General features: G+C 46.5%; 2 protein-coding genes across 15 annotated transcripts; one reads left to right on the top strand and one right to left on the bottom strand.

Moving 5' to 3' along the window:
- Window positions 1–298: 298 nt before the first annotated feature.
- LOC135248727 (protein YIPF2-like) lies at window positions 299–6,050 on the bottom strand. Of its 8 annotated transcripts, XM_064323632.1 has the most exons (10): window positions 5,021–5,433; window positions 4,757–4,878; window positions 4,564–4,612; window positions 3,630–3,778; window positions 3,022–3,102; window positions 2,576–2,663; window positions 2,271–2,387; window positions 1,559–1,725; window positions 1,250–1,427; window positions 299–748 (listed from the first exon to the last, which is right to left on the bottom strand). In XM_064323632.1, exons 3-10 carry the CDS (start codon window positions 4,592–4,594, stop codon window positions 489–491), a joined length of 1,071 nt encoding a protein of 356 aa, XP_064179702.1. In that variant the 5' UTR covers window positions 4,595–4,612; window positions 4,757–4,878; window positions 5,021–5,433; the 3' UTR covers window positions 299–488. The 8 variants fall into 8 exon arrangements, with proteins under 8 accessions (XP_064179702.1, XP_064179695.1, XP_064179704.1 ...); XM_064323625.1 differs by lacking the exons at window positions 4,757–4,878; window positions 5,021–5,433 and adding an exon at window positions 5,891–6,050; XM_064323634.1 differs by lacking the exons at window positions 4,757–4,878; window positions 5,021–5,433 and adding an exon at window positions 5,869–6,045.
- A 471-nt stretch (window positions 6,051–6,521) lies between these two features.
- si:ch211-286b5.4 (afadin- and alpha-actinin-binding protein) lies at window positions 6,522–16,578 on the top strand. 7 transcript variants are annotated; one of them, XM_064323620.1, is made up of 14 exons: window positions 6,637–6,655; window positions 6,822–6,935; window positions 7,613–7,687; window positions 8,712–8,863; window positions 9,848–9,916; window positions 10,169–10,292; window positions 11,267–11,339; window positions 11,820–11,940; window positions 12,147–12,297; window positions 12,408–12,517; window positions 12,726–12,887; window positions 13,287–13,392; window positions 15,760–15,916; window positions 16,364–16,578. In XM_064323620.1, the coding sequence occupies exons 3-14, from the start codon at window positions 7,615–7,617 to the stop codon at window positions 16,455–16,457; spliced, it is 1,392 nt and encodes a 463-aa protein (XP_064179690.1). In that variant the 5' UTR covers window positions 6,637–6,655; window positions 6,822–6,935; window positions 7,613–7,614; the 3' UTR covers window positions 16,458–16,578. The 7 variants fall into 7 exon arrangements, with proteins under 7 accessions (XP_064179693.1, XP_064179694.1, XP_064179690.1 ...); XM_064323622.1 differs by having other exon boundaries at window positions 7,604–7,687; window positions 8,712–8,842; XM_064323618.1 differs by having other exon boundaries at window positions 7,604–7,687.
- The last annotated feature ends 2,953 nt before the right edge of the window (window positions 16,579–19,531 follow it).

The following is a 19,531-nucleotide window of genomic DNA, read 5'->3' as shown; positions in this document are numbered from 1 at the left end:
GCTGCTTAAAGCAAACCGTTTTTTTTTTTAGTAGTCGTAAAACCTTCCAAAAGGATTTGCAGATTCAAAGTAGACCTTGGAAAAAAAATTTCCAACCTGAAACTGGGAGCCTTTGGGGCTAATGGAAATGTTCTTCCTGTTCTCACTGAATTTTCCCAGATATTTGGCATTGGGCTGACTATAAGACTTCAATGCTTCTTAGAGCTCATCCTCAGACTTCAAGGCGGAAAACAAATTTTGCAAAAAACCACACACCCAAGCCCACGTCGCACCAAAGGACAAACAGTGGCCACAAGTGTCCCATCGTCCCGACTTTTATATTTAATATACATCTAACATGTTATACGGTGGTAATAGGAAAACAAACCACCAATGGCAAACAAGATGGATGCCACCAAGACCCAGTAATGGAGCAGGTCCAGGTAATCCTGCCGAGACCGAGGTTGCTGTAGACTACGCGTTCATCAGGAATGCACAACAGCGAACATTTATTCCTTCGGGTTTTTTTTTTCTGCGCTTTCGACCAGAATAAAAAAGCTTGTTGGCAGAAGCAATTTTAGTCCGACTTCTAAAAACGAATTCTTCCTGCTGCGCTGTCCATCTCCCCGTGCGTTCCTCCTGTCCTCTCTCCGTCCGTCTGTCAGGTTCTCTTGGTGGTGGAGGTGACGGTCAGCGGGGTTGTGTTGTTGGAGGAAGGGGGCGTTGGTCTGGGAGCCACTGTGGGCACTGCCGTCTGAAAGAAGTAGAGCTGAGAGATACAGAGATGATGAGTAGAAACAAACTCCAGGTACAAAGAATGTTAAACCATCTTTTTGTTTTTCTAACCAATTATTAAAACGGCTTAGGCAGACCTGTCCCTTGACTGTATAGCGTCCTGTTCCTTTAGCAAGGCTGCGTGAGCAGTCAGCTGACGGCGGGCTTTCCCTCCCTGCAGTACACCACCTAATCTGCCTGCAGCTAAGGCTTAGAGGACAGTGCGGCTGGCAGACTTGCAGCAGCTTGTTTGACCAGAGGTGTCACTGTTGAGCCCTGAGGCAGGGTTTACCGCCTGCTTTTGGCGGTGCTACAGCCGGTCTGGCGTCCCTCGCCCAGTTCAGCACTGGCACGGACCAGATTTGGACCAGATTCTGAAGGCCCCCAGGTGCTCTTTATGCTTGGCGATAGATACTACCCATTGGTTGAGCAGGGTTTTTTTTTTCTTTCTTTAAGCTGTTGCTATGGTGAATTGTGTTTAGGGCCCCAACCTCACAGCCAATGGCCAGTAGAGCATGCAGCAGGACGATGGCTGCCACGGCGACTGCCACGGCCGCCTTCCTGTCATCACGAACGACAGGCCAGAAGGTGATGACCAGCACCGAGCCGGATATCGCCACGGCAACCAGGATGGAAACCCAACGGAGCCATGGGATGGGGATGATCCAGAGCACCTGGCGGTGGGGGGGGGGGGTCATCATTCAGACATTACTCACATCCTGATGTAAAATTACTGCAGTACTGCTGTGGACCACCGTGACTGTGTGTGTGTGCGTGCGTGCGTGTGTGTGAGAGACAGGCTCACCGAGGTGGGGATGTAGATAAACAGCGAGTAGCCGTACACGCACACGGTCTCCAGGTACGAGTAGCCTCGGATGTGCCTCTCCGTCCCCTGCCGCCATTTCAGGAACCCCCACACACACACAGGCACCAGCAGCGCATAGAGGAACACTGACACCGCTGCTACTGACACTGACAGGGAGAGAGGTCACTGCTACAGACACTGACATGGAGAGATTATTACAGACACAGACAGAGGGACAGAGGTCACACTGATACAGCCAGTGACAGGACAGAGTGTATCACTTAACGACACTGACAGAAAATCTATCACTATTCAAGGCATAGTTTACTTGGGTGGAGGGGCTTTGATATTTTAGCTTCGGTTTATAACATAGATTTTTTTTTGGTCTGCAATGAAGCATGTTTTTGATTTGTGAAGTTTCTGATGATCTGCTGGCTTTGCGGTGGCTGGTGTAGGGGCATTCAGTGGGTTTGTGCTCCAGTACATGAACATACAAATTAACTCCAAAGCAGCTTGGAGACACACACACACGTCACAGGTGGCTGGTGCTTTAAAAAGGGACTGGATGGACACATTTGGACTTGAGCATAGATAATGTAAAACCGCAGTTTAGAAAGAGCTGAAGGTACAGCCCTAACAACTCAATCTCCCAAAAGCCATCGCTGCCTTCGGCGATATATACGACAGGAGAGGGCAGCGCCCTCTGCCTCACCAGTATGGAACTGCGGCCTGTAGTGGTACTTGGGGTCACCCTTAAGAGTCAGGAAGGTGGAGAGGTTCCCGCCGATGGACAGAGAGAAGGCCAGCGTCACACAAATCCACAGGGGTCCTGAATGAGCAGATTTGGGTGGGGGTGGGGGTGGGGGTGGGGTTACATTTAGTATTTGGGAAGTAAAGAGACGCGTATATCCAAAATGTTGGTTAGAGCTAATCGTATAACAATTCAATATAACATATAAATATCACGATAATTGTCTTTTTTCATTTTTTAGACCGTTTACTGAACATTTTCTTTACCATACAAATCAGGGTTGCTATGGAGATGGTGTCTGACAAAGTTCCGTCCTGGCAGAGGTATCAGAGACCCTCTGATGCGGTCCAGGACCTGCAGACATAACCAGTGTTACACCAGTAGGAACCCTGGAAAATGCACGTGTGTGTGTGTGTACCTGTACTGTATCCATATGTGTGTGTGTGTGTGTGTGTACCTGTACTGTATCCACGTGTGTATGTGTGTGTACCTGTACCGTATCCACATTGTGTGTGTGTAGCAGTGCTGTTTGCACGTGTGTGTGTATACCTGTCCTGTATCCACGTGTGTGTGTGTGTACCTGTACTGTATCCACGTGAGTGTGTGCACCTGTACTGTATCCACGTGTGTGTGTGTGTGTGTACTTGTACTGTATCCACGTGTGTGTGTGTGTACCTGTACTGTATCCGTGTGTGTGTGTGTGTGTCTGCACCTGTACTGTATCCACATTGAAGAAAGACTGGCAGTACTCAAAGGTCCACATGCTGCCACGTTCATTCTCTTCTCCCAGGAGCTGTTTGGGATGCATACAACAGACGGCACATTAATCAAGACGGGAAATCTTTCTGGATGCTCTCCAGATTTCAGATGGCCATATCTTTCACTGTCCATAAGTAAACAGCCTCCTTCAATCCCCAGTGACTCTATGTACCTGACACAGCCTGATCACCCTCAAATCAAATCGATCAGGTTTTATTTGTGAAGCACTTTTTACAGAAAACTGTCAGAAAGACCTTTTATAGAGTAGCTGAAAAAAGCAACAACAAAAAAACAACTCCCAGTGGTGAGAAAAAACTCCCCAATTGGAAGGAACCCTGGTTAGGAACCTGGTTATAGGGGGAGGCCCATCCTCCACTCGCTGTCCTGGTGTAAAGTAGTATCTCCTTTGATACTTCCTGCTTTTGCACTTTAAATAGAAGCTATAGAAATAAAATATTGGCTGGTAGCAGTACCTTTTTTCTGGTAAACACTGCAGTGAAGTCCAAATAAAATGGACCAAAAGATGTAAAAATAGATATTTTGTTAAGAGCAGCATGTGACCTTTGACTTCTCCTCCTGGTCATCGTCTTCTGATAGGTCCAGTGCAAAAGCCACGCCCCCCTCCTCAGTGTGTCCAGTATTACAACTGGAAACGCTGAGGTCAGGGGCATCAAGAGAAACAGTCAGCAGGTCTGAAACGTCCTGAAAATCTACAGGAGAGGAAGGAGAGAACAGGAGGAAAAGAGAAGCAAAGTGGGGGGAAAGGAGAGGAGAAAAAATAGTAAGGTTTGCAGGGAGGGCATATGAAGAGAGAGAGGGAGGAGGGAAGGAATGAAATTATTTGATGTGAAGTGAAAGAACACAAGAGCACAGAGGTGAAAATGGGAGACAGTTGATGCAATGGGCTAAATAGTCCATCCAATAGGGAGTTTCCCTTTACACGGTTTGTAATTCTAGTCCCAACTACCCCAAACAAAATTCTTCGTAAACATGATATCCTGCTCTGCTATTTCTGACATAACACAGTTTAAGAGGATAAATAATCCCACAAAACATGAAAAGCACGTAATTTAGAAATTATTAATCGCATGTTAAAATTTTGAGATTGAAACTGGTTGGAACAAAAACCAGCATACAGGATGGAGGTTGGGAATCACTGCATTGCAGTATATACAGCTGGGCATATGCTGAAGCAGTTCAGTTTATGTACATTGCACCAGTTTAAATAGCACACAGCAGTGTCCTAACTGGGAATCGAACCAGCAACCTTAGTGACACGCCCAGCTACCAGCATTATTCTACAGTGACATGTAAGTCACAAAGCAATGCTGGGTATTGTAAAGCTGCTAAAATGTTTAGGGACAGACTTGTAAAGTTCTTAGGCCTAATCGGTATTAAGTAGCCTACGTTTCCATAATTTGTATCGAAACAGACGCTAGCGGATATTGGGAGATAAATTTCTTGAAAATAAAATAAAAACACCATTTAAACACACCTTCGAACTCAAGGTCTTCTGAGGTCGCCATAACACACAAGACAGGACCCTAAAGACAAAATTGCAGCCGTGAATAGGCTAATAATAGACAGGTGATAGCCTAATAACACCATTTCATATGCTCTGGGCGTTAGGCTACCTGAAATAAGACACACCCGCCAATATGAATGATTAGGAACGACATTCACCTCACATAGTTTATTTCTAGATTCGTAGCCGATTAGTTTAAATGCATGAAAATATGACCCCGTGGTGGTCAGGGGCGGAAGCTTGGTATGCCGTCCGCGTGGTAGCAGCAGTCGGTTACAAGCGAAACTAAAGCAGCGGTAAAATGCACAATTTGTATGTGTTCGTATAAGGCCCACTTTCGAAACATAAGGCTCAGGTTTCAGAAAGCATTTTCACCATTGTTCAAGGGAAACGTATATACACGCCTGATGCGTAATTCCGGTCTCACCTTTCCCGTGTAATTAGTTTTGATCGCGCGGCTGAACTAAGTCCTGGGTTCACAGTAAGAGCCAGGTGAACAAACACCTATTAGTGTGCTGGGTTTCCCCTCGGTGCGTAGGTAATTATAATAAACTGACAATTCAAATATCCCGGACACGAATAACGGGATCTGCAACTGTTAACGCCCTAAGGTATACTGGAAAATAAGAGGCTTTGCCATGTTAGTAGCTACCACTTCCCTGTATCACATTTAAGGAAATACACTCGCTCATTCTTATATCTTGATAAGAATGGGGAGAACGGGAAGTCCTAAAGGGCTTTGCTGAAAATATATTAGGAAATGAATATAATCTTTAATCCATGGAAATGTTTTGTTTTTCTTCCAGCATTCGTGCGACGAAGTAACTAAAACTATTCGGATTCGGATCTATAACTATTTGCTCTTTGCGAGGAAACACCAGGCATACCCGAACATCTCCACAAATACCTGACCGTCTAACATTTTTAACATGGCTTTCAGGAGCTGGTCAGTGGAAACAGGCAACCAATCAACGGGGTGCAGGAGACCCTGGCTTCGGTGAATGGAGGTGGAGGTGACCCCCTATGCCAGTTTGGGAGGTTGGTACCACTGACTTAGCATGCCAACTGTTCCCTTTCTGTGCCCAGGACCGGGTCGTGGCAACTACACTGGTGAATGGCACAGTGTTTTACAGTATTTTGGCACGTGTGATACTGTCCATCCATCCATTGTCTATACCCGCTTATCCTCGACGGGGTCATGGGGGGTGCTGGAGCCTCTCCCAGTGTGCATTGGGCAAGAGGCAGGACAACATGCTGAACAGGCCACTAACTCACCTTAAGTTAAACCACCACCAACCTTATAGCTAATGTTCCAGGCCCTATGACACGTCCAAAAAGCATTGAAATAGGGTTGCAAAACACAAAAACCAATGCGAGTGAACTCCTTTGTTAAATAGATAGAATGTTCAAAATGTAACAGAACATTCTGCCTGTTGAACATTCTACTGGCATACGATATGAACAGAAGCTGAGCAGTCAAAAGCAATCACTTAGTTCACTGAGCACATAGCAGGTGTTTCTCATTCAAATTCAAAAGGTTCTTAATCAACTGGCACATGATTGGTTTGGAAAGCAAGAGGCAAGTGGCTAACAGACAGTGGCCAGGATTCAGTCTACATGTTTCTTTGACTTTATCACAGAATTAAATTCAGGTTTTAATCTATTTACAAACACATTGTGGGAAGTTCAGCAATTGCCAAAATTATCTCACAGATAAAACATAACACTTGCAATTAATTGTGAATCGAAGTGAAGGAAAAAATTTTGATTTAATATAGACGGGGTGTCTAATCGTACTCAAAAAGGCCAGTGTTTGTGCAGGTCTTTGTTTTAGCTCCGCACTATGACATCTGATTAATTAACTAATCATGGTATTCAGTCAAGTAGAATCAGATGTTGTAGTCCTGGGCTAAAACTTGCGCCGACACTGGCCTTTACCAAATAAGACTATACACTTCTAATGCTCCTCCTGGCAGTACATAGTTATCTCAGATAATCCTTACAAATTTCACCAGTAAGGTTCTCATGAAGCTTTTCATGAAGGTTTTCAAAGACATTCCTGGTGAGGAAGTTCTCTCTGGGTTCAAACATTGCCTTACTGTGTTACCTTACTGTGGGGAGGCTCGAAACAATTCAAACGATTTTCTCTCCACATAAATGCTAAAATTGGTTGAAATCACTCAGTTGCCAATGAAGCAATTAATTTAAATTTTTACACCTGGGTTTAGTGCATGCACTCACCCTTCCCAGGAAGAACCCTGTAATCTGTGCAGGACTGTCCTTCGTAGCTTTGTGAGGTGTGGTTCACATTACCTGCAAAAACGTACACGAGATATATTCAGGTAATATCTGGTGTCCTTTTTTAACCTTTACTTTGATCTTTGCTGTAAATTTCCTCGTCAACGGCTTTATCTTTTAATGTTGGCATTTTTAGGCTTTTGGTAGTGGTTTATTCTTTGTCTAGTTCACTCTTTTTGACGTTGTCATTTATTGCCTATTAGGCGTTGCATGGATTTTGTGCCTGAAGTGTGTATGAGCGCATTGAGCAGAAATATGAATGACATATAATATTGGGTTGGGACACATTTCCTGGCTGCAAAAATAAATAAATAAATAAATAATCAGATTTGATTGGTCACCTCAGGCCTGTGTCACGAAGCAGGTTTACTGAGCTGGCTAAGTGCCCAGAGTAAAACCCGGAACAGCTCTGATTACTTCAGTCCGGGTTCCGGGTTTTACTCTGTGCAGTCATCCAACTCCATAATCCTGCTTTGTGACACAGGCCCCTGGTCATTTCAAAATGGCTGTGCTAAGAGAGCCTTGGATACACGTTTCTCAGAGAGGAGTACATCCTATGTTGACCCCTTGCTGCAGACCAGGGTTTTCAGACCTGGTCTTGGGAGTCTCCGCATGCTTGTTTCAGTTCCAATAAACTAATGCTTTCCATGGAGAGGTCACTAGATGGTTTCTTATTGGAAACCGTCTGGAAAGTTTTGTAATCGTGTTCCAGTCTGAACAGGGATGGCCCACCTGCAGAGGCCCAGGGTGCGACAGAGGCAGCCGCTGACCAGGGGGAGGTTTCTGGTGTGTCCAGGTAATGGCTGCCGTGTCCACACTAAAAAACGCAGTGCACGCTTCAGCCCGCACCACAGGTGTCAAACCCCGGAGGGCCGCAGCGTCTACCGGTTTTCAATGTGGCACCAGTGGTTCGTTTAAGTCCTTGATTTGGCTCAGATATCCACACACCTTGTTCTCAAGGCCTTTATTTGGCGGGTGGTTGAAAGGAAACCGCGAAAACCAACCCTGCAGACACTGCGGCCCCCGGGGAAGTCAGTTTGACACCTCTGGTCCACATGGTGAGCGACCCTCGTAGCTTCTTTTGGTGAGCAGGGTTGAGGAAGCCTGGACTCGTGAGATAAGCGCGCGTGCGTGTGTGTGTGTGTGTGTGTGTGTGTGCGCGTGCATGTGTGTGACCGCTGACTGCCGAGTCTCACAGGAAAAGGAAGCTGATGGGCAGAGCACATCGCTCGTCCACGCTTAGGCGGGATGGCACTTGATAGTTTCTACGTTTAGGCGCTTGATAGTTTCAGACCTGTCCGTTTGAATCGAGCACATCCACTACATCCCCATACTGGCGTAGCAGGCAATCTTTAGATCTTCATCTGTAGTGAAATGTGCTGGGCAGTGCTGTCGAGCATCAGAATTGTGCGCTGGTAACTCTTGTCTTGATATGTAGAAAAACCTTCGCGGACATGAAATGTCTCCGTCACAGTTGCAGAGGAGAAACGGTAGTTGAAACAAAAGTTCAAGGGACACACATGCAATCTGTTAAGTATTTAAATTGTGTTTTGGGGATTTCTGAAAGAAATGTTGCGCTTATTTTTTTTTTTAAGTGCAACGTATCTGTTAAGATCTTCATTTGTAAGGGACAAAAATGCTATTTAAATACATGTTTTTCTTTTCTCAAGTTTTCGTGAGTCTCTTCATCCTCTCTCCTTGATGAAACTTGATGAATAGAACTTTTATATGTCCCAAGGGGAACATAAGGAAATTGTGCACAGTGACAAATTTCCATTCCCGCACTAACCCACCACACCCCCCCCCTCCCCTCCAAACAGAGGCCCAACGCACCTTCACCGTGACCCCACAGCCCAGCCCCGCCCACAGCGACGTCTCCTGCAGCGCCACCAGCTGGACGGGCAGGAAGGAGCCGAGGGGGAGGGAGCGGGGGAGGGCCAGTTCGCTGAGGGTACCGTACGTCGAATTAACCGTAAAGGCAGTGGCCTGTATTCAGACGATAGGCAGACGCAAGTGTTACACTTACTCTTCACAAACTCGGTTTGGCAGGATGGTTTCAGTGCTTGCTAGGACTCAGAACCAAATTATGTATCAAACAAAATGCATATTTCAGTTGGAAGTCAACGTTAAGGACAAATGTTGATTGTATTTAGGCTGGTGTGTTTGGTGTTGGTAAGGAATTCTCTTTTTGAGAAGAAAGACCACAAAAAAGGGAGCAGGAGGCTGACTGTGTCCTTTGATGGTTTTGCTCTCTTTGTTGTTTATGTTTTAATTGGAATCCATGTAGTTGGGTGCGGTGGCATTCCAAGACTTCTCCTTCAAGTCAAAATCAAATTAATTTTATTTAGAGCTTGTTTTGCAAAACATTTGTCGTAATGCACTTCACAGCATACTCTTTTGGAAAACCCCCACGAAAGCGAGCCTTGTGTGACAGTGGCAAGGCAAAACTCCCTAGGTGGGCGAAGAAACGTCTGAGAGCTGATTCAATTGGGGGACCCATCTTAACGTACAGGTCCTTTTGGTATATGTGGTTACCCCTTGCTGCCTTCTCATGCAGATATTTTTGGACATTTTAGTCTCTAGGCTCTGGGCTTGAAACCTAAAGGTTGTCGGTTTGATTCCCAGGCAGGAAACTGCGGTTGTACCTTTGGGCCAGGTGCTGGACCTGAAATGTAAAATGCCAAAAAAAAAGTTGTTAGTCGCTCTTAGTGGTCTTAGTGTTTAGCTTAATGCTCATAATGTAATGAATGAGCAACATCATTATAGGGTCATCTGATAAGCTCATGCTATCTACAATGCATGCATACTCACACCACAGGCGCATCACATGACACAAGGGGTAATCTCCTCCGGTCCCGTGTGCTGCAGGTGGAGTACAGGGACCGGTCGGTGTGTGCGAGAGGCTCGGTCTGATGTACCTGCGCGGTAAACCTGAGGTGCATGTCTCCTCTCCCAGGAGCAGCTGGCTGAGAGCGAGCGGCACATCGGCAGACTGCAGGACACACTGAGACACGAGCGCGAGAAGGTGTGTGTGCGTGCGTGCGTGTGTGTGCGTGTGCGCGCATGCGTGTGTGTGCGTGTGTGTGTGCGTGCGCGCACGGTGTATGAGAGAGAGATTTTGGTGTGGGTGGGAATTATGTGTGATGTGGAGTGGATATATGTGATGTGTAATGAGGGTAGTATTGCGGTTAGTGGGAAGGCAGGGGTGAAGATTTTAGAGAGATTCAGAGATGTGTGAGGAGATGTTACCCCCTTTGATAAACGCTGCCCCCCCCAGTGCATGCGGCTGCAGTCCCGCAGCACGCAGCAGGCGGTGGACCTGCGGCGCCGGGAGCAGCAGGCCATGCGGCTGAAGGAGAGACTGGGACAGCTGGCGGACGGACACCGGGGCCGGAGATCCTGTGAGACACCGCTCTGACCAGCAGGGGGAGACACCGAGCCAAAGTCACTCATTCACAAAGGAAAGGGGGGGGGGGAATATTACAGAAGTGCTCAGACATTTTGAAGGGAAGAGGGACAGGGTTGTTTAATTTTTAAAAAATGATATTCTATTTTATTATTTTCCCTGGCGAGTCGGAGATTTTCGAGGGAACCCTGGTTGCAGCACCCGGCGCAAAAATATGCTAGCAAAGTGCCAGCCATTCAGTTATAAATAAACCGCACAATTGCTTGCCTTTTCTTAACACTGGTGTCTGTCAAAATCCATTTGATTGGCAGACACCAGCTCTGTGTACACATTGGGGAACCGAAATTCAATTGAATGCGCCTCCCTTTTAAATGCTGACTATTTTACGGTCTCAGGGCTCATCCAGGTTTTTTTTTTTTTTTTTTTTTTACTGCTTTTACTTCAAAATCAGCAATCAATGCTGACCCAAGAAACCAGGTGAAGTAAGTTGACCGTAATCAATTACTTTGCTTGAGCTACTGAGTTCTGAGTTGCCAAGCGCAGCAGCAGAGCCTGTTTCTCATGACTGGGGCTGCAGAGCCTTGCTCTACAAAGGAGCAGACGGGCCACCAATCCATAAACTGGGGTGTGTATCTTCTTATGTCCATCATTCTAGAATGTAAATCGCAAGCAACAGCTATACACAACGCTGGTTCTATAGTAGTCAAATCTTTAGGATACATCTGCAGTATTTGGCTGTAGCTGGTGCTTATACAAATTTCAGATGAAGATATGACTAAATAATTAAGAGCACAAGTTGGCACAAAATCCTGAAATGGATCGGCCCCGTGTTGTTCACCCCTGGACTATCCAAATTTGCAGCCTGGTTGTCCCACGGCACTTAATAACCCAGAAAGTATAATACTTCTTAAAACTAAAAAAATGTAAAAGTCATTTTAGTCTCCGCCCCTGACCCTGTGTCACCTGCAGCGATTGACATTTTGAACGCCCTGCCAAGGACACCTGGGAAGGACACCCCCTCCAGAATGAGAGCAAACGGAAGGTATGACATCATTTCAGGGCATTCAGGGCTGCAGAGACTGAGCCACGGGCACACTCTTCAAACCGACACGGTTTTGTGCTCGCTGCCATATGGATTATTGAACTAGTGCAGTTTGTAATTGGAGTTTGGGATAAATGACTCTTGTCAGGCCTGATGTATCTCAGTGTGTGTGTGTGTGTGTGTGTGAGAGAGAGAGAGTGTGTGTGAGAGAGCCTTCAAACTGTTTATGGCCATTTGTTTGGCTCTGAAACTGCAGATCCATTTATCTCCATGATGTGTGGGTGTTTTGGCCTCTCAGTCCATCTCCACTGTCAGCCTGAACAGACGAGCTAAAGATCGGCAGATCTGCTTGCCACCTGGTTTTAACTGATGCCTGTAGTCAGTCAGCCGGTCTGTCTGTCTGTCTGTCTGTCTGTCAGTCAGTCAGTCGATCCTCCTCCGGCATGCGCACTGCAGCGTGCTCTCTGTCGCCCCCTGTAGGAGGGAGGAGGAGGTGTTCAAGTTGATGCTGGAGAGGCGGGAGGTGGAGCTGAGGGAGGCAATGCAGCTGAGGCAGTGCCTCACCACTCTGCTCTGCTCGCTGCGGGCGGACATGGAGAGGGTGAGAACCCGCCGGAGACTTCATTTAAACAAAATGGAGGATGCTATAGCTTTAAAGGGCTCAGTTTAAACAGCCCACAAGTCCAGTTTGCTTAACAGTTTGTCATTGATCATAGAATTACTATTACATATAAGTATTGGAAATTCAACTAGTCCATTAACCAGTAATGAGTACTATAACCTGCTGTGATCCACTGATTACTTCAGACTCTGCAAGACTGTATGGTGGCTGGGAGTCAAGGGCCTGACTGCAAGAGGCTCATCCAATCAGAGGAAGCGTTGGGTGATCATGTGACTGGGGGCATTGTGCAAGGGTGGAACAAGGTGCAGAAGAGACTTGCGGAGTTCATCTCTGAAGGTAAGCGCACACAGCCTGCCCTGGACATCTTTGAGAGAGAACCAATGGCTATAGTGCATACTGATACTGAGGACTGACTTGCTCTTTTCGTCTGTGTCCATTGGGTAAAGGCTTTTCCTCAGTCACCTTGGGAACGGACCAAGAGAAGCTACTGGCTCAGCTGGAGACAGACCTGGAGAAAAGCAAGCAGCTGGTCAGGCTGCAGCAGCAGCTTCTGCAGGTGGAGTTGCTGTCTGCTGCATGGCTCAGTAGTACAGCCATCCCTTGGCACAGTTCCACTTCATCACACAGTGTACACCTGCCACTGTACCTAATATATTGTATCATTATCTCATTGTGTGGCAGTTGACACTGAGTATGTTACTATTATGTGTCGTCTCCCCATACCCCCCCCCCCCCCACTCCCTTTCTCCCCCTTTTGTTACTAGGACAATGTCGGTGCCCCTCTTCCACATTCCCTTGCCGATTCCTACTATTTAGAAGAGTGGGAGAGGCTTCAGGCCAAGAGGGTGGAGTTTGAGAGCCAAAGGCGGAGCTTCCAGAGGGAGAGGCAGGCGTTCACGGAGGCTGCTATCAGACTGGGCCACGAGGTGAGGAGGTGGACTGCGGCCGCTCTGTGAGAGAGAGGCCGTTTGCCGGGAAGTGTGAGACTCAAGTCTGCTTTATGTCCGGAGCCACACTGGTGCTGTGTCCTGTCGTCTTGCTGTTCATCTCACCTTATGCCAGGGATCAGCAACTCGCGGTCCTCAAGGGCCGAGAACTGCTGGTTTTCCACCCTCCCTTTGCCTGGGAGTCAGATGTGAAGACCGTCTGGCCAATCAGTAGCACTAATTACCCGGGAGAAAAGAAAACCAGGGATGGATTTGGATTCGAGGGCCAGAGTTGATGATCCCTGCCTTATGCGTTTGTGCACCTAGCAGGCATTTATCTTTTTGAATGGATTGTTTCTATTAGTGAACCCCAGTGTGTGTGTGTGTGTGTGTGTGTAGCGCCGTCAGTTTGAGCAGCAGAAGGCCTCGCTCCTGCGACAGCAGTTCCTGTGTCACTCCCCTCTTTTACCATCGTCACGCAGCAGAAGAGACAGCAGCGCACTGAGTGAGTCACCGTCGCGCGCGCACACACACACACACACACACACACGGTGGGGGGTCATCACTGCCAGTACCTCCCACGCATACATTCTGGCATGTGTGACTGTTTGTGGTTTGTGTGTGGGTGCAATCACATGTGTGTGTGTGTATGTTTGTGTGTGTGTGTATGTTTATATAAAAAAAATAAACTACAAGTTCAAGAACTAATGAAGCTCTAATATTTATAGCTTCTCACGGGAACAACATGTCTTATCGTGCAATAAAAGGTGCATTCCCAAGTATAACTGTGCTAAATAAAACCACGTTCAGGACAGAAACTGTAGCTAATTTACTGAGTCAAAGCTGATGCATTTCAGAGGCTTTTTCACCAGTGGATAATGTACACAAATTTGGTAATGCGTGTTGTCCTGAACTCTTAAATTTAGTTACATTTTAGAGCTTGTTTGGGACTTAAGTTGCATTTTTGCCTGAAAGGGGTATGCTGAGCTAGAGCCAGTCGTTAAACCTTTTTTAATCGCCGTGCCTTGAAATTTCCTCTCTCGTGTCATTGTGCTGCTCAGTTTCATTTTGCTTTTTAAGAAAGGTTGCCACCCTCCCCCACCCCCCTGCCCCCAAGCTTTGAATGAACCTCCGCCCCGATGTCTTACATGTGATGTCAGGATCTCTTCCTCGGTGCTTTTTGTCAGTTATTGGTCCTGTAAAGCAGTGGTTTCCAAACATTTCCTCGGGCATCCCCAGCCAGATCCAGGCATTTGATGTGCTCTACCTCAAGCCCACCTGTGCCTTGTATCGCAAAGTGAGATTACTATGTTAGCTGCGTAACTGGAAACGGAAACGGCTCTCTTTTTTTTTTTTTTTTTTTTTAACTTCAGTCCATGTTCCAGATTCAGGGTTCAGGGTTCTGCTCAGTGCAGTCATCCAGTTTAACATGGTAATCCTGTTTTGTAAAACAGGGCTCTGATGTAACTGTTCAAGCCCTTGATTAGTTGTATCAGGTGTGCGTGTGACGGAACACCTGAAATACCTGGATCACACACCTCGCATACCTGTATCAGGCTGGGGGGTGACCGAGGAGAGGGTTTGGAAGTCACTGCTGTAAAGCATTAAGACTCTTCAGCTCTGCGTCCTGATCTGCTCCCTGTCCCTGAGGACACCCCCATACGCTCATAATGCTGAAGCTTGTATTGCAAATCACCTTTTTAAAATCGATTCAATTGATATCATTAGGCTTCTTTTATTTACTTTTGTAGTCCATACTTAAGTCTATATTGTATGGTTCTTTGATCTATAGTGGTCATTACAATTAATTTACAAAATGTTAATGATCTTCTTACATTCCTTTGTTCACTACCAATGCACCACTTTTCTGTCACCCATTCCATTATTTGTGAAGAGCCAAGTATTGTGGGTTGTAGGTAGCTTATAGTTTAGCTTGAGTCATTGTCCTTTGCTGACGTGGGGTAGATCTTGTTTCTTTCCCTTGTTTATTAAACAATTTGAGTGTTCCCTGTCACGACAGGCTGCTGGGTCCTTCTTGGTCACAGAGACAAAGGCACAAGAAAGAGTGTTTTTAAAGTATCTGAATGCAGCGCATGCAGAAAACGCGTGTGAAGCAAGGCTTCCTCCTCTGCTACATCAGGTCCTGCTTTTTTAAGTTACAACTTCTGTGCATCATATTTATGGGCTTCTCCCTGAGGATTATTAAAGCATATTTAATAATTAAAAAAACGATTGCTGTGAAAGACGGGGGGGCCTTTGAAGATCAAGGTGATTTTACAGTTTTGATTTGAAAAAATCAGGGTTGAACGTTTTTATTTTTGCACAGATCACTCGGGGCTTGATTTTGTTGGTAAAACGTTATTTATGGCTTGCATAGAAAATCAAAGGTGCTGTGAGTTTGGTGACTCTTGTTTTTTTTCTTTTTCCCCCCAAAGCCTGAAAGCCTCTCCCTAAAATGAGTTTGAGTGAGAGCAGGTTCCTCATTCACTGTCCTGTGACTTTCTGCAATGATCTGTTTTTAATGACCGTTCCCAAATAAGCGCACTGATCACCTCCCTTTAATTTGGCGTTAGTAAATGCTAGTAAATGCTGCAGCCTTAAAAAGAAGAAACTACGTCTGTGGTGCTTCCATCAGCTTAAAGCTTGGCCTTGTCATAGGTCATCCAACACACACCTGGTGGAGAAAGATTTCGTAGTACAGCTTGTCAGGGGCAATTGTGTTGCACCCCTAACTCACTGAATGTATTAAATTGAACTGTGGGTTACTGTAGCTGTAGATGTCCATTCAACATTTGCTCTGATGTGTTATGTCATCAGATCAGTGGTCTTCGTTTGAACGCGCTCAGTAAGAGTGTGCACGTCTCTCACGCAGGCATCTCGGGTTCCGATCACATGACCTACTCCAGCTGTCGGCCGGACTCGCCCTCGTCCCTGGAGTCGGGCATCGCGCCTTGGGCTGGACAAGGCGGTGTGCGGACCCCCAGCACCCCCGAGCTCTACTCCGCGCTGAGAATCCCCTTTCGCCGCAGGTGCGTCCCTTTTCAGTTCCCCGTCGTCTTCCATCTGCCGGCTGAGCCGCTCAGGAAGGAGGGAGGGAATATACGGGCCGGAGATCTGCCAGGATGGCACTTGTGCACTTATGCTGCGCAAAAAAAGAAAGATGTAGTTCAGGCAAAGCAACAACATGCACAAAGCTATAGACGTAATGGGCGAGGGCGGGGTGGGGGGGGGGGGGGGGTTCAGGGGGGAGTGGGGATTACCGTTCCCCGTAGAATGCCAGGCTACTCTTCACAGCCGTACCGAAAACAGCGGAGCTGGGCGTGAGCGAGTCACGCTGCTGCTCGAGGCTGGCGAGTGCATCAGATGACATTTTGTTTTTTCCATCTCACTCTCTCTCTCTGTCTCTCTCTCTCACTGCCTCCTTTTCCGCCCTCTCTTTTACTCCTCCCTCTTCGCTTTCTGTCCTTCTCCCGCAGGAGTTCGATGGAAAGCCCGTCTAGGGGGGGCGGCTGGGAGGCCAGGCCTGACGGAATCCTAAACCCCCTGACGGTCTTGGACTGGTCGTTTTAGGTCACCTTGCACCTGCTATATGTGTGTGTTCTGTTTTTTGTTTTCTTCTTTTTACATAGTTATATTTTAAAGATTTTATATATTTTTGTGGAATAAAGAAATAAAAAGTAAACCCCTCACACCCAGACACAGTTTCTTACTTTCCATGGCAACAACATGATCACAGGACTTAAACATGTTTCCGTGGGTGTGGGCAATGTTCCTTTGAGCTAACAATAGCCACAGTGTTTACCTGTCAGGCTTTGTGTCCTCGATTCTTTAAGACTTAATGCTACACAAGTCTTAAAGAATGAAATGGCCTGAAAACGGCTGAAATCCCTGTAAAAGGATGCTATTGGATACCGAATGTGAATATGTGGGAGCAGGAGGGAATTGTTTTAGCCTAGCTTCTATTGCAGATACTGTAAGTGGGTTACTTTGGCTCTTACAAACAGAACTGCTGTTGCACATTTGTGGCTTGTGCTGTGTAGGTCTGTTTAAGAAACGTATATGGACGAGTATCATCTTCGCCGATTATCTCTGACGGGAATGGAGGTTAAACTGTGGCATATAAACCGTTATCAGCAAATGCACTTGAAAACCGTTAAACGTTCCTGTGCCTTTTTTTCTTTCTTCTTTTTCCTGAGGTGAGTGTTCAGAGTTAGAAGCGTGCGGTTGCCATTGAGTGTGAGGAGGCTTCCACCTACCGGATCAGGTGTGTCCGTGTGGTTAGCGTTGGGGCCTGCTCCGCTACTTCTCCACCTATTCGTGTCTATTCCCCCCACCCCCCTCCCCACCCCAAAACCCAGAGCCTCGCGACTTCCGATACTGGGTAGGGCAGAGGGTTGGAAAGTGTGGTACATGTTACCAACGACATGTTTCCAGCTCTCGATCTGTTGCTCATTCACTCTCTTCCTTCCTACAGACGCCCCCCCCCCCTAGCCCTAGCCCCTGCCCCCATACTTACACTGTTGACAGCTTTCATTCTGAGAAACACAAACACATTTATCTGCCAGTCTCCTGTGAGTCCTAGTTTTCTGCTGTTTTTGTGCTTTTATGAAATGGGGACACCACCCCACACTGGAATACTTTAAATCAGGGGCGCACACCTCACCTCCGTTCCGTTGCGTTGCAGGGTTTTGCTCCGACCAGTTATTTGTGTTTAATTTTCTAAAGAGCTGTGTGTACCACTGCTGGTTGACTCCTGTATCAGACAATGGGGTGGGGTGGGGTGGGGGGTGTGACATTTTTCTCAAGCATATACACACAGTATGTGCAGTCTGCAACTGTAACTCATGACTTTTTTAAAAACGTGAAATCAAATGGTTGGGCGAGTTAAATCATTGAGAGCTGAAGAACAATCAGGGAGTGGCGGTTCCTTGGCCAAAAACACCTTATTGAGAGGTCAGAGGAGAACGGGGCAGACTTCTTCAAGCTATCAGACAGGCCACAAATGTTGTGGTGTGCAGGAGGGCAACTCTGAACGTACAGCACATCGAACCCGAAGTGGACGGGCTACAGCAGCAGAAGACCATGCTGCTCCTGTCAGCTAAGAAGAGGAAGATGAGGCTATAGTGGGAAAACCCGAACGACTGAAGAAGGAAAAACTTCACCCGGACTGAGGACTCTCAATTTCTGCAGCAACATGCAGAAGGAAGGGTCAGAATTGGGCATAAACAGCATAAATCCATGGATCCATACTGCCTTGTGACAATGACGCAGGCTAGTGGTGGTGGTGTAATGATGTGGGGAATGTTTTCTTGGCACACACAATACCAACTGAGCATTAAATAATGGACTGTATTTATATAATGGACTGCATTTATATAGCCCTTTCATCCAAAGCGCTTTACAATTAATGCCTCTCACCCATTCACACACACACTCGCACACCAACAGTGAAAGGCTGCCATGCAAGGTACCAATCAGCTCGTTGGGAGCAATTAGGGGTTAGGTGTCTTGCTCAGCGACACAAATAAAATGGCATGGCATACCTAAATATTGCTGCTGGCCATGTGCATCTCTTTATGGCCAGTCTGCACTTGGATACTTCCAGCAGGATAATGCCACCAAGCACACATCATCTCAAACTGTCTCCACAAACGTGACCGTCACTTCAGTTTGCTTCAATGGCCAGCAGATTCCCCAGATCTTTGGGATGAGTTGGAAAGGGAGGTTCGCAGCATGAACGTGTGCCTGAAGAATTTCTGCAGTGCTATCAAGTCTCTGATGCTATGGACCAAAATCCCTGAGGAATGTTTCCAGCACCTTGTTGAATCCATGCCACGAAGAATTCAGGCTGTCCTGGAGAGCAAAGGGGTGCTTAACCAGTACTAGATGGGTGTACCTAATAAAGTGGCCAGTGAGTGTAAATTAGAATACACGCATCCAATATATCGTATGGTTGCAGGTACAGGGCGAATCCAAATCAATAGGGAAAAAAACAGAGTCCACACATTGTGGCTAATGAAAAATGTTCCCATTAAACAATCAATATATTGACGTTTCAAAATGTCGATGTTCTCATTATTAAATGGAAGCATTTTTCATTAGCTATGGTGTGCGGACTCAGTGTTTTTTCATATTAATATGTTGCAGCGCTGTTCATCAGTTAATATCATTGCTACATGTTCTAATTCTAATTGGCAATGTAATTAATGCATATGAACCTGATTCATAAAATCTGTAGATTTACACATTAGGAATTTGTACAGTATTTCACACCATGCAATGACAGAAGTCACTTTAGCCTTTATAAAATTAATGAAGGCACAAAATGCACCCGTGATACATACGCATAAATGCCAGTACATTAGCCTTTTAAATTCATTTTTGCTAACAGTAAAAAGGAGACTCAGATGCTGTTTTCCCAGGTACAGAGCAGAGAGAGAGAGAAATCTCTCCATCTCTCTTCCGCTCTGTCGCTCTCTCCCCCTCCCCCCTCGCCTCCTGTTGGCCCCGTCATCAGTCAGTTTGATCAGTGCGCTCAATAGAGGACTGCAGAACTCACCGCTGGCAGTTGGAACAGTCCTTGTGCCGGTCACCCCTCGCGTATGACTCTATATTCTGACCTCTGACCCTTGACCTCTGACACA

This window comes from Anguilla rostrata, chromosome 2, assembly GCF_018555375.3.
Source record: "Anguilla rostrata isolate EN2019 chromosome 2, ASM1855537v3, whole genome shotgun sequence".
Lineage (NCBI taxonomy): Eukaryota > Metazoa > Chordata > Actinopteri > Anguilliformes > Anguillidae > Anguilla > Anguilla rostrata.
This window is presented reverse-complemented; position numbering and strand designations above follow the sequence as displayed.